Below are 25,867 nucleotides of genomic sequence, written 5' to 3'. Positions count from 1 at the left end.
TATTATTTGATTACAGATATGCAAAACGGAATGGTACGTTACTTGTATATAAACTATAGGTGATGTGAAATGTATCCGCGAGCGTATCACAATATCACCAATAGTACCCCCGGCGCACAAACGTACACATACTAATGTGTTTAAAAGGTACAAGAATCTTCGTTGTCACTTGTTTTCTAGTAAAACGGGTGCATGTTAAGTTTTCAGACAAATAAGTAAATGCCCCACGTCACTGTCCGACGTAAATAAATAAATAAATAAATATATATATATATATATATATATATATATATATATGTATATGCATGTGTGTGTAAGTGTGTATGTGCGTGTGCGTGTTTTTAGCTGATAATTAAGAGTACTACCCATGATTTCCGAAAACGTAAGGTAAGGTAAGGTATGTAAGGTAAGGAAAACGTAATGTGAAATATTTCAGTTAAACAAGCTATAGGACTGGGCGAATTCGTGAAGTCTTGATGGAATACTTCACCAGATAGTCCTCTTCTCAATCCTGTGTCATAGTCTTACAGGAACCCAGATCTGCTGCCTATTGTCCGAACCGTTTAAGCGATCTATTGTTCCACGCTGGTCCACGGGATAGCATCTCCACTCCTCTCTGAGCGAGTTAATTAGGCCTACAAAACAATACAATGCCTTTCCCTATTGTTTAAAACCAGTCTTCGCTCATTGGTACATTAGTTTAGCCAATCAGAACGATGGCGGGAAACTGGATTTCACCTTCGAGTTGCACTTAAATAGTTGAGAGTTTATGGCGATTTCGATCAAACTCAGCTAGAACCTCCAACGATAACGATCTGCTTTCATCATTGCCATCAGTCTCCGCCATCGAGCAGCACGTCGAAAATTCTACACCCAGCTTCTTCCGCTACGTCCTCGAGTTCAAACCCAAGTCATCACGATGTGGACTGGAAGCTCAACTGGAAGCTGCGAGTCCGATCGCGAACCACCTGTCGTCTTGGTCCTCGGACACAGCTACATTGGCAGCCTCAACAGCTTCATCGAGCGGGACCCAGCCCGAAGCAACCTGGCTCTAGAGAAGTCTTCTGTCCTCGCCTTCCTTCACGACGTGGGATATACCCAGCCTGGTAACGTCTTCTCAGCCTCATCTCAGCTCGATCTCGTCTGGGAGCTGTCACCCGACGCCGTGGTCATCGATCTCGGCTCTCACGATCTCTCCGAGCTAGGTGCAACCACCGAATCCACAGTCACTGCCCTCCTAGATCTTGCCCTCCGCATAGCTCGCATTCCTGGAGTCCGTCACGTTCTCGTCTGCGGCATCATCCCCCGGCTCTTCGTCCCCAAGTGGAAGACCAACTTCAACGCAGCCGTGCACGACACCAACCGGCTCCTCGCCAAGTTCCTGGAAAACCTACCCAACGTCCACTTCTGGCGGCATCGCGCCTTCACCCAGAACCACAGCAAGCTCTTCATGCAGGATGGAGTTCACTTCAACGAGGCAGGCATGCTCAGGTACTTCCGCACCATCAGAGGCGCCGTGATGAAAGCGTACAAGATGGACTAGTATAAGACACTTTACTACCTGCGACTCACATGTGGATGTTTGACGACTGCAGTTTACTTATCATGGGCTGGAACTGTGGACTTTTTATCGTGTTTATGTGCATTGTATACATTTGTAACAGCATGTCGCTGGATTTCAATAATAAAGTATTATGCCACTTACAAATAACTCGCTTGCGTTTTATCTGTCTATGTATCTGTTAGTGCTTGTCAAAGGATGTGATCGAAGAGAGAGAGAGAGTGTGTGTTGAACTAAGGCTCACGTACACAAACACACATACACACACACGCAACAACAGACTACAGTACAACTGTACTTGCATAATAGCAAGCCCCACAAGATGTATAATAAAATAGTACGTTTCTTTATTGGATAATTTGAGTAAGATACATTGGAATCCATACAAAATACAATACAGAATATATTAAGGAATTTTGAATAGAATAAACTTCAACAAAACATGGATACCATTATAGTAATATCAACTGTGTATTTCGATAAATAAACAAGTAAGCAAATACAACTTCATTTTTTAACTGTATGTGGAAAATAGGAATTCACATAGAGAGAAGCATAGCGTGTAACTTCTGTGGATTACTCTCGGAGATGAGGGGATCTCAAGATCCATCAAGGACTCTTGATGAAAATTCTTTATGAAAACCCTTTATGGAAATTTTGATATCATGACGTCAGGTGAAACAGACAGAAAGAAAGGACTATGACAAGGACAAGAACGAAAGCAAGGACGGAACAGGCAAGAAAACAAACTAAAGATAGGAATAACAAAGAAAGAAAACGAAACAAAAACAGGTGGTCTACAATTATGTTTTTACGAATGGTCGCCAAGGCATGGGTATAAACTTGAAATTCAATAAAATTGTGCCAAATAATGAAACACAAACTCTTAATATTTTAAAATTCGTGGAATACTTCACCAGATACAAGTAGTCCTCTTCTCATTTGCGTGCCATAGTCTTACACGAACCCAGACCTGCTGCCCCTCATTGTTCGAACCCTTAAGCGCTCTATTGTTCCACCGTGGTCCACGGGATGGCATCTCTACTCCTCTCCGATCGAGTTAACTAGATAATAGGATGGCTTTATTATTTCATTGTCTCAAACCAGTCTACGCTCATTGGTGCGTTTGTTAAACCAATCAGAGCGATGGCGGGAAACTGGATTTCACGTTCGAGTTGCATAGCTGAGAGTTTATGGTGCTTTCGAGAGATTTCAGAGACTTTACTACCTGCGACTCACATGTGGATGTTTGACGACTGCAGTTTACTTATTATGGGCTGAAACTGTGAACTTTTTTTATCCTGTCTATGTGCATTGTACATTTGTAATTGATAGTTTTGTAACAGCATGTCGCTGGAATTTCTGTAATAAGTTATTCCGCATAATCAATTGCAAGTTTGTAAGCATGTAATCTTTGGTTTATTCTTTATCATTTTCATTGATCTCTCTGTCACACTTCTCACAGTTGCACATTATAAAAACACATACATGCACGTACACACGCGCAAACATCTGTAATATTCACATATTTATACAAAACTTTTACATACACACACATTCATGCACTACGTTTACATACACAAGATTTAAATTGTCATTAATTTTGTCAGTGTCAAGTTGTTTACAATAAACAATGGTTCCGTGGTAGCTTTATCAATCATATCTATATGTATGCATGCTATGATACTGAGTGTGCCATCGACATTCAAGATACCGGTGGTAGTTTGTTTTTTTGATTGTTTGTTTTGGTTTGGGGTTTTTTGTTTTTGTTTTTGTTTTTTTACACAATAAGCAAAGGAGGTTGGTTCCAGGTTTTTTCTAAAGGAATTGCACACTTCAGAAAATTCCCTCACATATTTCCTAGTTATACGGACATGATTACTTTTTGAATAACATGCCCCTGCTTTCTGATAGAGGAAAGCCAAGTACTCATTATGAAGGAAAAGTAGAAATGATTGCGTTGAATTTATATATATATAATCATTTCATACTCATGAGAAACGCATGTGGCGAGAAGCTCTTAGAGATGAGCACCGAGTGTCTTGGGGTTTTTTTTCGATTGGTATTTGAGTATGTCTGCACGTGTGAGTGTGTGTGTGTGTGTGTGTGTGTGTGCGTGTGTGTGTGAGTGTTTGTTCGTGTTTTAGCTGATAATTGAAGAGGTACTACGCATGATTTCCGAAAATGTGCAAAATTTCAGTTAAACAAGCTATAGGCCTGCGCGAATTCGTAAAGTCTTGATGGAATACTTCACTATGATAGTCCTCTTCTCGATCGCGGGCCATGGTCCTCCACGAACCCAGATCTGCCCGCCCCTCAATAATTGTCCGAACCGTTTAAGCGATCTATTGTTCTACGCTGGTCCACAGGATTATATCTCCGCTCCTCTCCGAGCGAGTTGATTAGTTAACAATGGGATGGCTTCCCAATTGTGTCAAACCACTCTACGCTCATTGGTGCATTAGTTTAACCAATCAGACCAATGGCGGGAAACTGGATTTCACCTTCGAGTTTGTACGTTCGTAATTGATCCTCCCGTAACAGCATGTCGCTGGATTTCTGTGATAAGCTTTGCCAACATTTCGTCTGTATTTCATCTGTCGTTTCATCGTTAATAGTGCCGTGCAGTGGGTGTCGAAAGATGTGAAAGAAGAGAGAGAAAAAAAAAGTATGGAAGGGGGGTGCACACAGAAAAACACACACAAACAAATACACACACGCGTTCACAACTACACAGACTACGGTGGTTGCATAATATCAAGCGACACACAAGCATTCAAGGCTTCATCTGTGGATATGAAAATATTGTAAAAAATACTAAACGTATAAATATATTGTCTTTATTGCGATGATTTTACTAACTGACTGATTTGGATAGTATACAATTCGACTACAGATATACAAAACGGACAGGTGCTTTAGTAGTATATAAACTGTAGATGTGAACTGCATCCCCGTGCGTATCACATCATCACCAATAGTACCCCCTCCCACACACACACACACACACACACACATACACATGCCAATGTGTTTAAAAGGAACAATAATCTTCGTTGTCACTTATTTTCCAGTAAAACGGGTGCATGTGAAGTTTTCAGATATATGAGTCAAGATTCTTTAATTGGTCCACGTCACTGTCCATCGTAAACAAATAAATAAGTAAATATATATATATATATACAAATATGTATATATATATATATATACTATATATGTATATATATATATATATGTGTGTGTTCGTGTGCGTGTATATATGTATGTATATATATATATATATATATATATATATACACACATGTTTTCATATAGTGTGAATATGCAATTGAAATAATTTCGATGTACATAATACCATGAACCTCGCAAAAAAATACATAAATGCATTATTGTTGTAAACACTCGAAGTTCAAAAATTTGTGAATTTAGCCGTGTGGAACTTAAGGAGCCACGCAAAAGAGCACTATAAACGAATTGTAACAATATCAATAAATCCGTTAGTTATTAATACTCAAATGTAGTCTGTTTATCTATTATTCATCTTTTTTCACTACCGGCAAACCACTGTTAATGCCTTTAAAGGTCATCCAATATTATTTAGTTCCAATCCCCAACATCACCATATTTTTCCTACAGGCACAGTTTGTAAGCATGTAATCTTTCATTTGTTCTGTATCAGTTTCATGGATCACTCTGCCACACTTCTAACAGTTGCACATTATAAAAACACATACATTAACGTACATACGCGCAAACATATTTTGTAATAGTCACATATTCATACAAAGACTTTTGCACACACACATTCATGCACCACACTTACATACTGTACACGGTAAAGATTTAAATTGTCATGAATTTCGTCAGTGTAACATTGTTTGCGATAAATAATGGTTCGTGGTTGCTTCATTAATTAAATCTATAGCCCTCTTCTCGATCGCGTGCCATGGTCTTTATACACGAACCCAGATCTGCTTGCCCCTTCATTGTTCGAACCGTTTAACCGATCTATTGTTCCACTCTGATCCACGGGATCGCGTCTCCACTCCTCTCTGAGCGAGTTGATTGGATAACAATGGGATGGCTTCCTTTATTTTCTCAAACCACTCTACGCTCATTGGTGCATTAGTTTAACCAATCACTACGATGCGGGAATCTGGATTTCACCATCAAGTTTGTAGGTTCGTAATTGATACTCCTGTAACTGCATGTCGCTGGATTTCTGTAATAAGTTATTCCACACCATTATCAATTTGCACGCCAACCTTTCGTCTGTATTTCATCTGTCGTTTCATCGTTAAAAGTGCCGTGCATTGGGTGTCGAAAGAAATGAAAGAAGAGAGAGAGAGAGAGACGAAAAAAAGAGAGAGAAGAATGGAAGGAGGGTAAACACACAAACAAACACACACACGTATACACAACTACACAGACTACTGTAGTTGCATAAAATCAAGCTACTCACAAACATTCAAGCCTTCATCTGTGGCTATGAAATATTGTACAAAATACTAAATGTAGATAATATTTACTTTATTGCGATGATTTGACTAATTGACTCATTTGGATAGTATATTACTAGTATTTGAATACAGATCTGCAAAACGGACTGGTACGTTACTAGTATATAAACTATAGGTGATGTGAAATGTATCCCCGAGCGTATCACAACATCACCAATAGTATACCCCCGGCACACACACATGCACATACTAATGACTGTGTTTAAAAGGTACAAGAATCTTCGTTGTCACTTGTTTTCCAGTGAAACGGGTGCATGTTAAGTTTTCAGACAAATGAGTAAATGCCCCACGTCACTGTCCGACGTAAATAAATAAATGAATGAATAAATAATGTGTGTGTGTGTGTGTATGTGCGTGTGCGTGAATATATATATATATATATATATATATAGGGTCTAATATATATTCACGCACACGCACATACACATACATATAATATATATACATGTATATTCTCACAGTTGCACATAATTAAAACACATTCATGCACGTACAAACGCGCAAATATATTATTCACATATTTTGTACAAAGAATTTTTTTCTTACACACACATCCATGCACGCACGTTCACAAACACGGTATAGATTTAAATCATCATGAATAATTTTGTCAGTGTAACCTTGTTTGCAATAAACAATGGTTTCGTGGTTGCTTTATTTATTATATCTATATGTATGCATATTACTATATTGAGTAGGATATCGTCGTTCAAGATACCGATGGTGTATTTTTTTTTACACCATAAACAAAGGGGATTTTTTAAAGGAATTACGCAACTTTATAAAATTGCCTCACACATTCATTCGTTACGGATATGATTACTTTATGAGTAACATGCCCCTGCTTTCTGATAGAGGTAAGCCATTTGCTCATTATGAAGGAAAAAGTGGACATAACTGCGTTGAATTTATATAATCATTTCATACTCATGGGAAACCCAAATGGCACGAAGCTCTTAGAGATGGGCCCTGTTGGTCTTGGTTTTGTTTTTGTTTTGTTTGTTTCATGTTTATATTTGTGTACCATTCTTTATAACAGAAAATGAGAATTATCTGAACAAACGGGCATATAATTATTAAGAAACATGACCGTATCCCCGAGCGTATCACATAAATATCACCAAAAGTACAACCCCCACGCACACACACATACTAACGAACATATACACATACACCTACTAAAGTGTTTAAAAGGTACAAGAATCTTTGATGTCACTTACGTTCCAGTAAAACGGGTGCATGTGAAGTTTTCAGACAATTAATATTCAAAATACTTTAATTGATCCACGTCACTGTCCAATGTAAATGAATAAATTGGTATATATATATATGTGTGTGTGTGTGTATGCGCGCGCGCGCGTGTATATATATATATATGCATTGTATAATTTAGCGTGAGTATTTAATGAAAAGTGACTTCGATGTACATATGACAAAGCTCGTAAAGAATATATACTGACATAAATGCATTATTGTAAACACTTGAAGTTGAAAATTTTGTAAATTGAGCCTTGAGGAAGTTAAGAAGACACACAAAAAAGAGGACTACAAACGAATTGTAACGATACAATATCAATACATCTAATTTATCAATGCTCAAATGTAGTATGTTTATCTGTTATAAAGCTCTATTTTCACTGCAAGCAAACCACTGCTTATATCTTATAAGTTCATCCAATATTATTGTGTTCCAAGCCCCATGCAACATCACCTTATTTTTCTACAGGCACAGTTTGCAAGTATATTGTAATCTTTGGTTTATTCTGTATCAGTTTCATTGATCTCTCAATCACACTGCTCACAATTGCACATTATAAAAACACATACATGCACGTACACATGCGCAAACATAATGTAATACATGTATTCACATATTTATACAAAGACTTTTGCATACACACATATTCATGCACTACGTTTACATACACGGTAAAGATGTCATGTCACGGTAAAAATTGTCATGAATTGTGACAGCGTAACCTTGTTTGCAATAAATAATGGTTTCATGGTTGCTTTATTAAACACAGTGCTTAAGTAAAAAACGCTCTGCCCGAGCCAACCCGATTATGCGGAGAGTACTGTATATCTTTCTGTATGCATGTTATGATATCGACGTTCAAGATACCGGCGGTAGCTTTTTATTTATACCATAAGCAAAGGATATTGATTTTTTAAAGGAATTGCACAACACTTCAGAAAATTCCCTCACACATTCCCTCGTAACGGACATGATTACTTTATGAGAAACATGGCCCTGCTTTCTGATAGAGGAAAGCCAAGTGCCCATTATGGAGGAAAAGTAGAAATGATTGCGTTGCATTTATATATAATCATTTCATACTCATGAGAAATCCACGTGGCGAGAAGCTCTTAGAGATGAGCACTGAGTGTCTTGTTTTTGTTTTTGTTTTTTTATTGGTATTTGAGTATGTGTGCACATGTGAGTGTGTGTGTGTGTGTGTGTGTGTTTGTGTGTGTGTGAGTGTTTGTTCCTGTTTTAGCTGATAATTAAAAAGGTACATGTACTACGCATGATTTCCGAAAATGTAATGTGCAATATTTCACTTAAACAATTAAGCTATAGGACAGGGGGAATTTGTGAAGTATTGATGGAATACAATGGTACTTCACTATGATAGCCCTCTTCTCGATCGCGTGCACATGGTCTTATGCGAACCCAGATCTGCTTGCCTCTTCATTGTTCGAACCGTTTAACCGATCTATTGTTCCACTCTGATCTACCGGATCGCATCTTCACTCCTCTGAGCGAGTTACTTGGATAACAATGGGATGGCTTTCTTTATTTTCTCAAACCACTCTACGCTCATTGGTGCATTAGTTGAACCAATCAGTACAATGCGTAGTTGATACTCCTGTAACAGCATGTCGCTGGATTTCTGTAATAAGTTATTCCACACCATTATCAATTTGCACGCCAACCTTTCGTCTGTATTTCAGCTGTCGTTTCATTGTTAAAAGTGCCGTGCATTGGGTGTCGAAAGAAGTGAAAGGAGAGAGAGAGAGAGAGAGAGAGAGAAGAATGGAAGGAGGGTAAACACACAAACAAACACACACACGTATACACAACTACACAGACTATACGATAGTTGCATAAAATCAAGCTACTCACAAACATTCAAGCCTTCATCTGTGGCTATTAAATATTGTAAAAAATACTAAATGTATAAAATAGTTTCTTTATTGCGATGATTTGACTAACTGACTCATTTGGACAATATATTATTTGATTACAGATATGCAAAACGGACTAGTACATTACTAGTATATAAACTATAGGTGATGTGAAATGTATCCCCGAGCGTATCACAACATCACCAATAGTACCCCGGCATCACACACATACACATACTAATGTGTTTAAAAGGTACAAGAATCTTCGTTGTCACTTGTTTTCCAGTAAAACGGGTGCATGTTAAGTTTTCAGACAAAATGAGTAAATGCCCTACGCCACTGTCCGACGTAAAATAAATAAATAAATAAATAAATAAATAAATAAATAAATATGTATATATATATATATATATATATATATATATATGTAATGTGTGTGTGTAAGTGTGTATGTGCGTGAATATATGTATATATATAATATATAAAGTATATATATATATTTAATAGGGGGCATAATTGCGTTGAATTTATATAATCATTTCATACTCATGGGAAACCCAAATGGCACGAAGCTCTTAGAGATGGGCAGTGTGGGTCTTGGTTTTGTTTTTGTTTTGTTTGTTTGTTTGTTTGTTTATTGGTATTTGAGTATGTGTGCACGTGACAGTGTGTGTGTGTGTGAGTGTTTGTGCGTGTTTTTAGCTGATAATTAAGAGGTACTACGCATGATTTCCGAAAATGTAATGTGCAATATTTCAGTTAAACAAGCTAAAGGACTGGGCGAATTCGTGAAGTCTTGATGGAATACTTCACTATGATAGTCCTCTTCTCAATTGCCAGCCATAGTCTTACACGAACCCAGATCTGCTGCCCCTCTATTGTCCGAACCGTTTAAGCGATCTATTGTTCCACGCTGGTCCGCGGGATCGCATCCCTGCCCCTCTCCGAGCGAGTTGATTAGATAACAATAGGATGGCTTCCCTTATTTTGTCAAACAAGTCTACGCTCATTGGTGCATTAGTTAAACCAATTAGATTGATGGCGCGAAATTGGATTTCACCTTCGAGTTGTGTTTAAATAGCTGAGAGTTTATGGCGATTTCGATCAAACTTATCCAGAACCTCCAACAAGATTGACCTGCTATCATCATTGACATCAGTCTCCGCCATCGAACAGCACATCGAGAACTCTACACCCAGCTTCTCCCGCTACATCCTCGAGTTCAAACCCAAGTCGTCACGATGTCGACTGGAAGCTCAACTGGAAGCTGCGAGTCCGATCGCGAACCACCTGTCGTCTTGGTCCTCGGACACAGCTACATTGGGAGCCTCAACAGCTTCATCGAGCGGGACCCAGCCCGAAGCAACCTGGCTCTAGAGAAGTCTTCTGTCCTCGCCTTTCTTCACGACGTCGGATATACCCAGCCTGGTAACGTCTTCTCAGCCTCATCTCAGCTCGATCTCGTGTGGGATCTGTCGCCCGACGCCGTGGTCATCGATCTCGGCTCTAACGATCTCTGCGAGCTAGTTGCAACCACCGAATCCACAGTCACCGCTCTCCTAGATCTTGCCCTCCGCATAGCTCGCATTCCTGGAGTCCGTCACGTCATCGTGTGCGGCATCATCCCCCGGCTCTTCGTCCCCAAGTGGAAGACCAACTTCAACGCAGCCGTGCACGACACCAACCGACTCCTCGCCAAGCTCCTGGAAAACTTACCCAACGTCCACTTCTGGCGGCATCGAGCCTTCACCCAGAACCACAGCAAGCTCTTCATGCAGGATGGAGTTCACTTCAACGAGGCAGGCATGCTGAGGTACTTCCGCACCATCAGAGGCGCCGTGATGAAAGCTTACAAGATGGACTAAAATCAGACTCACATAATATGTGGATGTTCGACGACTGCAGTTTACTTTTCATGGGCTGGAACTGTGGACTTTTTATCTATGTGCATTGTACATTTTTGATTCATGTTTTGTAACAGCATGTTGCTGGATTTCTGTAATAAAGTATATCATGCCACTTAAAAATTACGTTTTATCTGTCTATTTATCTGTTAGTGCTTGTCAAAGTATGCGATCGAAGAGAGAGAGAGAGTGTGTGTGCGTGTGTGGAACTAAGGCTCACGTACAGAAACACACATACTCACACACACACGCAACAACTACACAGAAGTTGAAAGTGCAGTACAACAGTTACTGCACTTTCATAATAACAAGTGACTCACTTAACTTTCTTTATGAAATATATAAAAAAGCAATGATGATAATAATAAGGTGTTACTTATCCGTGGTAGCCTTTTCGATGTTCCCACTGCTATAGCCTACCATTACCTAGAGTTGCCAGGCCCCCATTTATGCACCTAAGTTGAGAGGGACATGGTGGGTAAAAAAAATCTTGTCCAATGACTGAGAGGGAGTTGTATCCACTTTATACCACAGCGCCCCCACCAGATGTATAATGAAATATTACGTTTATTTATTGGACGAATTGAGTAAGATAAGTTGGAATCCATACAAAATGTTATTCAAATTAGTTGGGTAAGTCGAAAAATTGGCTTCATAGCTTCCTGTACTATGGTTACATACATAACAGCAAAGGATACGGCTGCTGTGTAAATTTTAGAATTCCTCATGTGAATAGTACTAGTTGACAACATTCGATCACGCTCTATCTATGCAGAACGGGCAGTTACAGTATAGTTTATTATACCTCTAGGGTAATTGTGTGTGTTTCTTTTTTATTCTTTTCGTAATCTAGGCAAACGGGGCATAAAATGATTTTGATATACGCAATGATCAAAACTCGCAATGAACACGAGTACAGTGAAGTCTTGATGTAATACTTAACTATGATAGTCCTCTTCTCGATCGCGTGCCATGGTTCTCCACGAATCCAGATCTGCTCGCCCCTCAATAATTGTCCTAACCGTGTAAGCGATCTATTGTTCTACGCTGGTCCACGGGATTACATCTCCGCTCCTCTCCGAGCGAGTTGATTAGTTAACAATGGGATGGCTTCCCAATTGTGTCAAACCACTCTACGCTCATTGGTGCATTAGTTTAACCAATCAGAACAATGGCGGGAAACTGGATTTCACCTTCGAGTTTGTACGTTCGTAATTGATTCTCCTATAACAACGTGTCGCTGGATTTCTGTAATAAGCTTTGCCACACCATTATCAATTTGCACGCCAACTTTTGGTATGTATTTCATCTGTCTTTTCATTGTTAAAAGTGCCGTGCATTGGGTGTCGAAAGATGTGAAAGAAGAGAGAGAGAAAAAAAAAGTATGGAACGGGGTGCACACACAAACAAACACACACGCGCGTACACAACGACACAGACTACGGTGGTTGCATAATATCAAGCGACACACAAACATTCAAGGCTTCATCTGTGGATATGAAATATTATAGAAAAATGGTAAATAATATAAAATTATTTTCTTTATTGCAATGATTTGACTAATTGACTCATTTGGATAGTATACTATAGTATACTATTTGATTATAGATATGCAAAACAGACGGGTGCGTTATATATCCGAGCGTATCACAACATCACCAATAGTACCCACAACACACACACACACACACACACACACACACACATACACGTGCTAATGTGTTTAAAAGGTACAATAATCTTCGTTGTCACTTATTTTCCAGTAAAACGGTTGCATGTGAAATTTTCAGACATGAGTCAAGATTCTTTAATTAATCCACGTCACTGTCCATCGTAAATAAATAAATAAGTAAATATATATATATATATACAAATATTATATATATGTGTGTGTGTGTATGTGTGTGTTCGTGTGCGTGTATATAAGTATGTATATATATATATATATATACATGTTTTCATACAGTGTAAATATTCAATTAACATAATTTCGATGTATACCAAAAAACATAATACCATGAAGCTATTAATATCCATTAGTTATTAATACTCAAATATAGTATGTTTATCTATTATCTATCTATCTATTTTCACTACCGGCAAACCACTGTTAATGTCTTCAAAGGTCATCCAATATTATTTAGTTCCATTCCCCAACATCACCATATTTTTCCTACAGGCACAGTTTGTAAGCATGTAATCTTTCATTTGTTCTATATCAGTTTCATGGATCACTCTGCCACATTTCTAACAGTTGTACATTATAAAAACACATACATTCACGTACATGCGCGAAGACATATTATGTGATAGTCACATATTCATACAAAGACTTTTACATACACACACATTCATGCCCCACATTTACATACTGTACACGGTAAAGATTTAAATTGTCATGAATTTCGTCAGTGTAACTTTGTTTGCAATAAATAATGGTTCGTGGTTGCTTCATTAATTAAATCTACATGACTATGCATGCTATGATAATTATTATGGTGTAGAACATCGATGTTCAAGATACCCGTGGTATTTTTTTTTCTCACCAAAGCAAAGAAAGGTGTTTTTCTTCCAAAGGAATTACACAACACTTCAGAAATTCCCGCACATATTTCCTAATTACGAACATTATTACTTTATGAGTTACATATCCCTGCTTTCTGGTAGAGGAAAGCTTAGTACTCATTATGAAGGAAAAGTAGAAATAGTTGCGTTGAATTTATAAATATAATCATTTCATATTCATGAGAAACTCACGTGGCGAGAAGCTCTTTAGTGATGAGCACCATGTGTCATGTTTTGTTATGTTTTTTCGATTGGTAATGAGTATGTGTACACATGTGAGTGTATTAGCTGATAATTAAAGAGGTACTACGCATGATTTCCGAAAATGTTATGTGCAATATTTCACTTAAACAATTAAGCTATATATGACTGGGCGAATTCGTGAGGTCTTGATGGAATACAATGGTACTTCACTATGATAGCCCTCTTCTCGATCGCGTGCCATGGTCTTACACGAACCCAGATCTGCTCGCCCCTTCATTGTTCGAACCGTTTAACCGATCTATTGTTCCGCTCTGATCCACGGGATCGCATCTCCACTCCTCTCTGAGCGAGTTACGTGGATAACAATGAAATGGCTTCCTTTATTTTCTCAAACCACTCTACGCTCATTGGTGCATTAGTTTAACCAATCACTACGATGCGGGAACTGGATTTCACCATCGAGTTTGTACGTTCGTAATTGATACTCCTGTAACAGCATGTCGCTGGATTTCTGTAATAGGTTATGCCACACCATTATCAATTTGCACGCCAACCTTTCGTCTGTATTTTCATCTGTCGTTTCATCGTTAAAAGTGCCGTGCATTGGGTGTCGAAAGAAGTGAAAGGAGAGAGAGAGAGAGAGACGAAAAAAAGAGAGAGAAGAATGGAAGGAGGGTAAACACACAAACAAACACACACACGTATACACAACTACACAGACTATACGATAGTTGCATAAAATCAAGCTACTCACAAACATTCAAGCCTTCATCTGTGGCTATTAAATATTGTAAAAATACTAAATGTATAAAATAGTTTCTTTATTGCGATGATTTGACTAACTGACTCATTTGGGCAATATATTATTTGATTACAGATATGCAAAACGGACTGGTACATTACTAGTATATAAACTATAGGTGATGTGAAATGTATCCCCGAGCGTATCACAACATCACCAATAGTACCCCGGCATCACACACATACACATACTAATGTGTTTAAAAGGTACAAGAATCTTCGTTGTCACTTGTTTTCCAGTAAAACGGGTGCATGTTAAGTTTTCAGACAAAATGAGTAAATGCCCCACGTCACTGTCCGATGTAAATAAACATCTGTAATATTCACATATTTATACAAAACTTTTACAAGCACACACATTCATGCATTACGTTTAGCATACACGGTAAAGATTTAAATTGTCATGAATTTTGTCAGTGTCACCTTGTTTGCAATAAATAATGGTTCCGTGGTTGCTTTATCAATTATATCTATATGTATGCATGCTATGATACTGAGTGTGTCATCGACATTCAAGATACCGGTGGAAGTTTGCTTGTTTGATTGTTTGTTTTGGTTTGGATTTTTTTTTTTGCTTTTTTCACACAATAAGCAAAGGAGGTTGGTTGCTGTTGTTTTTTTTTTTAAGGAATTGCACACTTCAGAAAATTCCCTCACATATTTCCTCGTTATACGGACATGATTACTTTTTGAATAACATGCCCCTGCTTTGTGATAGAGGATAGCCAAGTACTCATTATGAAGGAAAAGTAGAAATGATTGCGTTGAACTTATATATATATAATCATTTCATACTCATGAGAAACCAATGTGGCGAGAAGCTCTTAGAGATGAGCACTGAATGTCTTTTTTTTTCGAGTGGTATTTGAGTATGTGTGCACGTATGAGTGTGTGTGTGTGTGTGTGGGTGAGTGTTTGTTCGTGTTTTAGCTGATAATAATAATAATGATAATACATACAATTTCTATAGCGCCGTTCTCCACTTTGATTAAATGCTCAAGGCGCTTTACAATTGTACATCAAAGCAAACAGACTGAAGAAACAAGTACATCACCGTAATAGAAGATGAAGAAGCAGAAAAAAAAGACATGAAAGTCTGTCTTCAAAAGACACTGGTCTTCAAAATGCACTGCTAAACAAATAGGATTTTAAATTACTCCTGAAAGATGTTATAGAGCTTGAGTCTTTCAGCTCACGAGGAAGTGAATTCCACAGTGTTGGTCCAGCGTGAGCGAAAGCTCGTTCCCCCCCAAGATTTCCTAGAAAACGGAATATGTAAGAGACCTGAAGTTGAGGATCGAAGAGTTCGTGAAGGTTGGTATTGACGAAACAAACAAACATTGTAATCAGGAGCTGTTCCCTCAATAACGTGATAAACCAAAAGAAGTATCTTAAACCGAATACGCTCCTGTACAGGCAACCAATGAAGACTCTTCAGGATAGGTGTGATATGACTGCGTTTACTTGACAAAGAAACAATACGTGCAGCGGCATTTTGTAGCTTTTGTAAGTGGGCAATTTGCGAGTTTGGTAGATTGAAAAACAAACCATTACCGAAATCAAGGCGTGAAGAAATAAGTGCATGAACAAGTTTTTTCCATGGCAGAGCGAGTCAAATACTTGCGAATAAAACCAATATTGCGCAATTGATAACGGACTGATTTAGAAATGTTGGTGATTTGATCAGACATAGCCATGTGAGAGTCAAACATAAAACCCAGATTGCGACATGACTTTGACAGAGGAATATCATTACCTACAATCGAAATACAATTAATATCCAACTTATTCAAGAGAGATTTAGAACCAAAAAGGATAAATTCACACTTGCTGTGGTTTAGAGACAATGAGTTAGACCTCATCCAAGCATCAATATCAATGATGCAATTTTCTAGACAGCGCAGTGCATGAGATGCTTGGATTTGATGTGGTGGAAAAGATACAAAAACTTGTATGTCGTCTGCATATAGATGATACCGAACAGAATGCCTTTGAAATATTTTCCGCAGACCGATCAAATAGATAGAAAAAAGGGTGGGCCCGCCAACAGAGCCTTGAGGTACACCACAGCCTAATGGCTTTGAAGACGATGTGACACCATTCAAAAGAACAGACTGTGAATGGTGTGATAGGTATGATTTAAACCATTCGAGAGCTTGTCCCTGGATAATTAAAGAGGTACTACGCATGATTTCCGAAAATGTGCAAAATTTCAGTTAAATAAGCTAGAGGCCTGGGCGAATTCGTGAAGTCTTGATGGAATACTTCACTATGATAGTCCCCTTCTCGATCGCGTGCCATGGTCCTCCACGAACCCAGATCTGCTTGCCCCGTCATTGTTCGAACTGTTTAACCAATCTATTGTTCCACGCTGGTCCACGGGATCGCATCTTCGCTCCTCTCCGAGCGAGTTGATTAGATAACAATGGGATGGCTTCCCTTATTGTGTCAAACAAGTCTACGCTCATTGGTGCATTAGTGTAACCAATCAGAACAATGGCGGGAAACTGGATTTCACCTTCGAGTTTGTACGTTCGTAATTGATACTCCTGTAACAGCATGTCGCTGGATTTCTGTAATAAGCTTTGCCACACCATTATCAATTTGCACGCCAACTTTTCGTCTGTATTTCATCTGTCGTTTCATAATTAAAAGTGCTGTGCAGTGGGTGTCGAAAGATGTGAAAGAAGAGAGAGAGAAAAAAAGTATGGAACGGGGTGCACACACAAAAAAACACACACAAACAAACACACACACGCATACACAACTACACAGACTACGGTGGTTGCATAATATCAAGCGACACACAAACATTCAAGGCTTCATCTGTGGATATGAAATATTATAGAAAAATAGTAAATATGTGAAAATATTTTCTTCATTGCGATGATCTGACTAATTGACTCATTTGGATAGTATACTATTTGATTATAGATATGCAAAACGGACGGGTGCGTTATATATCCGGAGCGTATCACATCACCAATAGTACCCACAACACACACACACACACACACACACACACATACACATGCCAATGTGTTTAAAAGGTAAAATAATCTTCGTTGTCACTTATTTTCCAGTAAAACGGGTGCATGTTAAGTTTTCAGACAAAATGAGTAAATGCCCCACGTCACTGTCCGACGTAAATATATAAATGAATAAATAGATAAGTAAATATATATATGTATATATTATGTGTGTGTGTTTGTGTGTGTGCGTGTGTGTACGTGTGCGTGAATATTTATATATATAATGGAAAACCCAAATGGCACGAAGCTCTTGGAGATGGGCAGTGTGGGTCTTGGTTTTGTTTTTGTTTTGTTTGTTTGTTTGTTTTTTATTGGTATTTGAGTATGTGTGCACGTGACAGTGTGTGTGTGAGTGTTTGTGCGTGTTTTTAGCTGATAATTAAGAGGTACTACGCATGATTTCCGAAAACGTAATGTGCAATATTTCAGTTAAACAAGCTATAGGACTGGGCGAATTCGTAAAGTCTCGATGGAATACTTCACCAGATAGTCCTTTTCTCAATCGCGTGCCATAGTCTTACACGAACCCAGATCTGCTGCCCCTCTATTGTCCGAACCGTTTAAGCGATCTATTGTTCCACGCTGGTCCACGCTGAACTCGCAGCCATCAGAGAAGCCATCATCGACTCCAAGACCCAGCCTGAGGACATCATCGTCATCCACACAGACAGCCAAGGCGCCATCGAGAACATCAGGAAACCACATCGGGACAACCTACGACTCAACAAAGACATCCAACAGAACATGCGATCGACCAACAAGAAGTACGTCATCAACTGGATACCAAGCCACATCGGAATACCAGGAAATGAGGAAGCAGACGCAGCAGCCAAGACGGGAACTCAGAAACCAGTACCAGACGTCGTCATCAGGATTAGCAAACGCCAAACCAAGACACACTTCCGACAGATAGCAGAGGCCAGATGGAGGAACATCATCCGGTACAGCCAGAGCGACTCACTGAAGTGGAACACAGGCCTACACAATACCAGAGAATCGAAGGAAACACTCAACAGGCTACCAAGGAGAACTCAGTACTACATCAATAGGATCAGGACGAAAGCCAAGACCATCCGACAGATCATAGAGAAATCAACAGACTGCGCCTACTGCAATCAAGAAATCAGATGTCAACACACGCACGATCTCACCGAGTGTCCGCGAACGCCGTGGTCATCGATCTCGGCTCTAACGATCTCTGCGAACTAGGTGCAACTACCGAATCCACAGTCACCGCTCTCCTAGATCTTGCTCTCCGCGTAGCTCGCATTCCTGGAGTCCGTCACGTAATCGTATGCGGCATCATCCCCCGGCTCTTCGTCCCCAAGTGGAAGACCAACTTCAACGCAGCCGTACACGACACCAACCGACTCCTCGCCAAGTTCCTGGAAAACTTACCCAACGTCCACTTCTGGCGGCATCGCGCCTTCACCCAGAACCACAGCAAGCTCTTCATGCAGGATGGAGTTCACTTCAACGAGGCAGGCATGCTGAGGTACTTCCGCACCATCAGAGGCGCCGTGATGAAAGCTTACAAGATGGACTAAAATCAGACTCACATAATATGTGGATGTTCGACGACTGCAGTTTACTTTTCATGGGCTGGAACTGTGGACTTTTTATCTATGTGCATTGTACATTTGTAATTTATGTTTTGTAACAGCATGTTGCTGGATTTCTGTAATAAAGTATATTATTATGCCACTTACAAATAACGTTTTATCTGTCTATGTATCTGTTAGTGCTTGTCAAAGGATGTGATCGAAGAGAGAGAGAGAGTGTGTGGAACAAAGACTCACGTACACAAACACAGCATACTCACACACACACGCAACAACTACACAGACTACAGTACAACTGCACTTTCATAATTTTGATAACAAGCGACTCACTTGACTTTCTTTATGAAATATTTAATAAAACAATGATGATAATAATAAGGTACTATTTATTCATGGTACCGTCTTCGATGTTGCCACTGCTATAGCCTACCTTTACCTAGCGTTGCCAGGTCCCCATTTATACACCTAAGTTGAGAGGGACATGGTGGGTAAAAAAAACCTTGTCCAATGACTGGGAGGGGATTGTATCCACTTTATACCACAGCGCCCCCACAAGATGTATAATAAAATATTACGTTTCTTTATTGGATGAATTGAGTAAGATAAATTGGAAACCATACAAAATATCATTCAAATTAGTTGAGTAAGTCCCGAAATTTAGGCTTCATAGCTTCCTGTACTATGGTTACATACATAACAGCAAAGGATACGGCTGTTGTGTAAATTTTAGAATTTGTCATGTGTATACGACTAGCCGACAACATTCAGGCTCTACATATACAGAACGGGCAGTTACAGTACAGTTGATTTTACTTCTTTTAATGATCTAGGCAAACGGGGCATAACATGATTTTGACATACGCAATGATCAAAACTCGCAATGAATACTACAGTAGAGAAAATGTATAATGCAAGCACTCGGTGAACTTAAGCTTATATTTTACATAGATATATCCCAACTGTCAGCAAACCACTTTTGATATATTTCCAGTTTATTCTAAACCTATTTTGTTTCAATCATCATTTTTCTATGGGCACAGCATGTATGTAATCTTTCATTTATTCTGTATCAGTTTCATTGATCTCTCTGTCACAATCCTCTCAAGTGCACATTAGATACATTTCAAATTGAAATTCAAATGGTTTCATTTCCATATAAAGTGATACAAAGTAATATACGTATCGCTTTCATAAGTGCAGAATATTTTAAGGAATTTTGAATCAAATAAGCTTCAACAAGCATGGATACAATTATAGTAATATATTGCATTAACTTTGTATTTCGATAGATAAACAGGTAAGCAAATACAATTTTATTTTTTAACCGTATATGGAAAATAGGAATTCACAAGAGAAGCATACCTTGTAAATTTTGTGACTTACTCTCGGAGATGAGGGCATCTCAAGATCCGTCAAGGACTCCATGTATGAAAATGTTGAAATCATGACGTCAAGCGAAACAGACAGAACGAAAGGACTATGACAAGGACAAGAACAAAAGCAAGGACGGAACGGGCAAGAAAACAAACTAAAGACAGGCATAACAAAGAAAGAAAGGGAAACAAAAACAGGTGGTCTATACTTAGGTTTTTACAAAAGGTCGCCAAGGCATGGGTATAAACTTGAAATTCAATAAAATTACTTTATGAGTAACATGCCCCTGCTTTCTGATAGAGGAAAGCTTAGTACTCATTATGAAGGAAAAGTAGAAATAATTGCGTCGAATTTATATATATAATAATCTTATATTCAAGAGAAACCCACGTGGCGAGAAGCTCTTTAGTGATGAGCACCATGTGTCTTGTTTGTTTGTTTTTTCGATTGGTAATGAGTATGTGTGCATATGTGAGTGTTTGTGAGTGTTTTAGCTGATAATTAAAGAGGTACTACGCATTAGTTTAACCAATCAGTACGATGCGGGAAACTGGATTTCACCATCGAGTTTGTACGTTCGTAGTTGATAATCTTGTAACAGCATGTAGCTGGATTTCTGTAATAAGTTATGCCACACCATTATCAATTTGCACGCCAACCTTTCGTCTGTATTTCATCTGTCGTTTCATCGTTAAAAGTGCCGTGCATTGGGTGTCGAAAGAAGTGAAAGGAGAGAGAGAGAGAGAAAAAAAAAAAGAATGGAAGGAGGGTGCACACACAAACAAACACACATACGCATACACAACTACACAGACTACACGGTAGTTGCATAAAATCAAGCTACTCACAAACTTAAGAGCCTTCATCTGTGGCTATCAAATATTGTAAGAAATACTAAATGTATAAAATAGTTTCCTTATTGCGATGATTTGACTAACTGACTCATTTGGACAATATATTATTTGATTACAGATATGCAAAACGGACTGGTACGTTACTAGTATATAAACTATAGGTGATGTGAAATGTATCCCCGAGCGTATCACAACATCACCAATAGCACCCCGGCATCACACACATACACATACTAAATTATGTTTAAACGGTGCAAGAATCTCCGTTGTCACTTGTTTTCCAGTAAAACGGATGCATGTTAAGTTTTCAGACAAATGAGTAAATGCCCCACGTCGCTGTCCGACGTAAATAAATAGATGAATAAATAGATAAGTAAATATGTATATGTATATATATATATATATATATATATATATATGTGTGTGTGTGTGTGTGTGTGTGTGTGTGTGTACGTGTGCGTGAATATTTACATATATAGTATATACTAAAAAGTGGACATATTGCGTTGAATTTATATAATCATTTCATACTCATGGGAAACCCAAATGGCACGAAGCTTTAAGAGATGGGCAGTCTGGGTCTTGGTTTTGTTTTTGTTTTGTTTGTTTGTTTGTTTTTTTGTTGGTATTTGAGTATGTGTACACGTGACAGTGTGTGTGTGTGTGACTGTTTGTGCGTGTTTTTAGCTGATAATTAAGAGGTACTACGCATGATTTCCGAAAATGTAATGTGCAATATTTCAGTTAAACAAGCTATAGGACTGGGCGAATTCGTGAAGTCTTGATGGAATACTTCACTATGACAGTCCTCTGCTCAAGCGCGTGCCATGGTCTTACACGAACCCAGATCTGCTGCCCCTCTATTGTCCGAACCGTTTAAGCGATCTATTGTTCCACGCTGGTCCGCGGGATCGCATCCCTGCCCCTTTCCGAGCGAGTTAATTAGATAACAATGGGATGCCTTTCCCTATTGTCTCAAACCAGTCTCCGCTCATTGGTACATTAGTTTAGCCAATCAGAACGATGGCGGGAAACTGGATTTCACCTTCGCGTTGCACTTAAATAGTTGAGAGTTTATGGCGATTTCGATCAAACTCATCTAGAACCTCCAACGAGAACGATCTGCTATCATCATTGCCATCAGTCTCCGCCATCGAACAGCTCATCGAGAACTCTACACCCAGCTTCTCCCGCTACATCCTCGAGTTCAAACCCAAGTCATCACGATGTCGATTGGAGGCTCAACTGGAAGCTGCGAGTCCGATCGCGAACCACCTGTCGTTTTGGTCCTCGGGCACAGCTACATTGGCAGCCTCAACAGCTTCATCGAGCGGGACCCAGCCCGAAGCAACCTGGCTCTAGAGAAGTCTTCTGTACTCGCCTTCCTTCACGACGTGGGACATACCCAGCCTGGTAACGTCTTCTCAGCCTCATCTCAGCTCGATCTCGTCTGGGAGCTGTCGCCCGACGCCGTGGTCATCGATCTCGGCTCTAACGATCTCTGCGAACTAGGTGCAACCACCGAATCCACAGTCACCGCTCTCCTAGATCTTGCTCTCCGCGTAGCTCGCATTCCTGGAGTCCGTCACGTAATCGTATGCGGCATCATCCCCCGGCTCTTCGTCCCCAAGTGGAAGACCAACTTCAACGCAGCCGTGCACGACACCAACCGACTCCTCGCCAAGTTCCTGGAAAACTTACCCAACGTCCACTTCTGGCGGCATCGCGCCTTCACCCAGAACCACAGCAAGCTCTTCATGCAGGATGGAGTTCACTTCAACGAGGCAGGCATGCTGAGGTACTTCCGCACCATCAGAGGCGCCGTGATGAAAGCGTACAAGATGGACTAAAATCAGAGATTTTACTACGTGCGACTCACATTATGTGGATGCTCGACGACTGCAGTTTACTTTTCATGGGCTGGAACTGTGGACTTTTTATCTATGCCCATTGTACATTTGTAATTTATGTTTTGTAACAGCATGTTGCTGGATTTCTGTAATAAAGTATATTATGCCACTTACAAATAACGTTTTATCTGTCTATTTATCTGTTAGTGCTTGTCAAAGGATGTGATCGAAGAGAGAGAGTGTGTGTGTGGAACAAACACTCACGTACACAAACACAGCATACTCACACACACACGCAACAACTACACAGACTACGGAGGGCGCTCTTCACCGACTCTGAAATTGTTACGACGATTTTTCTCTGCGGTGAAAACCTCTAAATCTGCAATCATAGAAACTGTTTTGGAAAGAAATTTGTGACTGAAGATTATATTGGAACACTTGTGAATCCTTTGTGCTGACTGGAATGGTGGATGACAACTCTGAAATAGAAAATAGCAGGATTTGATTTGAACTTCAGCACACAGATCCTGACTTTGAAAATGGCGGCACGCAGTGACACGTCATACGGCGAGAAAGCGGCCCATGCTTTCCCTTCTGCGAAACCTGAGGAACAGCTTGGAGGTAAGCCAGTCTTCCTGAAAAATAAAGACATACCATCAGTGAGTGAGAAGGGAATGTCAAACGAGGACATGTACAAATGCCTCATCCGTAGTGTGGAAGGACGAGAAATTAAGGGGATACAGAGAATTCGTGGTCTATGGAGGCTGTACGTGGAAAATCGGGAGTCAAGAATGAAACTGATAACAAAATCGGCTTAAACATCAGAAATGACAATGTCGCAGTGTATGACCAAAACCCTTTCATCACAGCTGGGAAAGAAAACAGTCTACGTCTCCTCATCAGAGACATACCACTTTCAGTTCTCGACACTGTCATCACCGATGAACTGGAAAAATGCAAACACAAGGTCCTCGGTGCCCCCATCCGTGAACGTCTCCGTGTAGATGGTCTGCTCACTGACTGCCTGACCGGCAACCGGATAGTCTACATACAGCATCCATCGAAGCCCCTGCCTCGAGACATGAACTTTGGTATTTTTAAAGCCAAAGTCTACCACTATGGCCAGATCGTACCACCTGCAAGGGCAAACCTCATGTGCTCACGTTGTTTGAATGCAGGGCATCACCGGTCGCAATGCAGTAACCCCATCGTCTGTCGACGATGCAAACAGCCCGGACACTTGCAACAGGAATGCTCCTTCGAGACCCCGCCCACCTCACCGACCAGAGACACCAGCGAACATGGACCGATGCCAGCACCATCGCCTTCCCCGTCGGCATCAGCCTCTGCTGCTACACCACCAGTGCACCTGATCGAACAGCTGATCGCATCGGGTCGACAAGCCGCAAGTACAGCGAGTGCACGTCAATCACTCCATGACAACCAGACGCACATTCAGCCCAAGATTACGCAATACCTAGTCGGGGATCGCAACGCTTCACAGCCGCGACAGTCCGCTGACAAGTCCAACGGAGAAATTTCAACTCCTACGCCGACAGAGCCTGTCACTGACCTCGCAGCAGACCGGTCGGAGATGACCGACTCTCGCACACACTCGGAAGCTTCGAGCGAAGAATCATCGAGCGAAGATGACGGCGTGGAAGCGTTGTCTGAACTCTCCGCTGAGTCACCGGAACTACCTAAACGGGCAACAAAAGAAAAGAAAGTGAAACAAACGAAACGGAAGCAGAAATCTTCGAAAAAAGTGCCAAAGAAGAGATGAGTGAAGTGATAAAGAATATACTTGTGTTCTCTTTTCCCTTTATCTGAATGGCGAACTGTCATATAATCAGTTTAAATGCAAGAGGTTTAAGAAATAAAGACAAAAGAAGTCAAGTTTTTCATTGGTGTAAGCACCAGAAGGCAGATATTGTACTTTTTCAAGAGACATACTGGTGCAGTGATTTTGAATCAATTGTCAGAAGTGAATGGCGGGGTCCGTGCTTCTTTGCGCATGGATCAAATCATTCACGAGGAGTTTCAATTTTATTTAATGATAGACTTGATGCTCAAAATATTGTAGTAAAATGTACCTTGAACGGTCAACTACTAATACTCAGAGCAAAAGTTCAAGAAACTAATCTCATGCTAATCAATGTGTATGCGCCAACGCAAAGGCAATACAGAGAGAGTTTCTTTCATAGATTGAACTCTGAATTACGTAAGCATTATACATGTGATTGCGAATTGATCTTAGGAGGAGATTGGAATTGTGTTTTGAATATAAGCAAAGACGTACAAGGATCGAAGAACAAATATTATAGAAGACCTGTAAATCTTAAAAAGATAATGAAAAAGTATGTTTTGATTGATGTTTGGAGATCGATGCATCAAGACGTGAAACAATTCACCTGGCGGAATGTGTCTTTGAAGAGGGCTTCTAGATTAGATTTTTGGCTGGTGACGAAAAATATTAAAGGAAAAACAATGTGTACTGACATCCGA

The 25,867-nt window shown here is 39.8% G+C and overlaps 3 protein-coding genes and 1 pseudogene across 3 annotated transcripts; all 4 read left to right on the top strand.

Annotated features, from left to right (window-relative positions):
• Positions 1-367: 367 nt before the first annotated feature.
• Positions 368-1,543, top strand: LOC139735176 (uncharacterized). The gene is made up of 2 exons (XM_071645939.1): positions 368-387; positions 838-1,543. Exons 1-2 carry the CDS (start codon positions 368-370, stop codon positions 1,541-1,543), a joined length of 726 nt encoding a protein of 241 aa, XP_071502040.1.
• Positions 1,544-6,916: 5,373 nt separating this feature from the next.
• On the top strand, positions 6,917-11,078 carry LOC139735165 (uncharacterized). The gene is made up of 2 exons (XM_071645929.1): positions 6,917-6,938; positions 10,390-11,078. Exons 1-2 carry the CDS (start codon positions 6,917-6,919, stop codon positions 11,076-11,078), a joined length of 711 nt encoding a protein of 236 aa, XP_071502030.1.
• An 11,657-nt stretch (positions 11,079-22,735) lies between these two features.
• Positions 22,736-23,359, top strand: LOC139735154 (uncharacterized). The gene has a single exon (XM_071645918.1). It carries the CDS (start codon positions 22,736-22,738, stop codon positions 23,357-23,359), a length of 624 nt encoding a protein of 207 aa, XP_071502019.1.
• A 323-nt stretch (positions 23,360-23,682) lies between these two features.
• On the top strand, positions 23,683-25,656 carry LOC139734915 (uncharacterized; annotated as a pseudogene).
• The last annotated feature ends 211 nt before the right edge of the window (positions 25,657-25,867 follow it).

This window comes from Diadema antillarum, unplaced genomic scaffold (assembly GCF_040938485.1).
Source record: "Diadema antillarum isolate AM-2024a unplaced genomic scaffold, OU_Dant_1.0 scf00000027, whole genome shotgun sequence".
Classification (NCBI taxonomy): Eukaryota; Metazoa; Echinodermata; class Echinoidea; order Diadematoida; family Diadematidae; genus Diadema; species Diadema antillarum.
The sequence above is the reverse complement of the archived record's forward strand: the minus strand, read 5'-3'. Positions and strand labels throughout refer to the sequence as shown.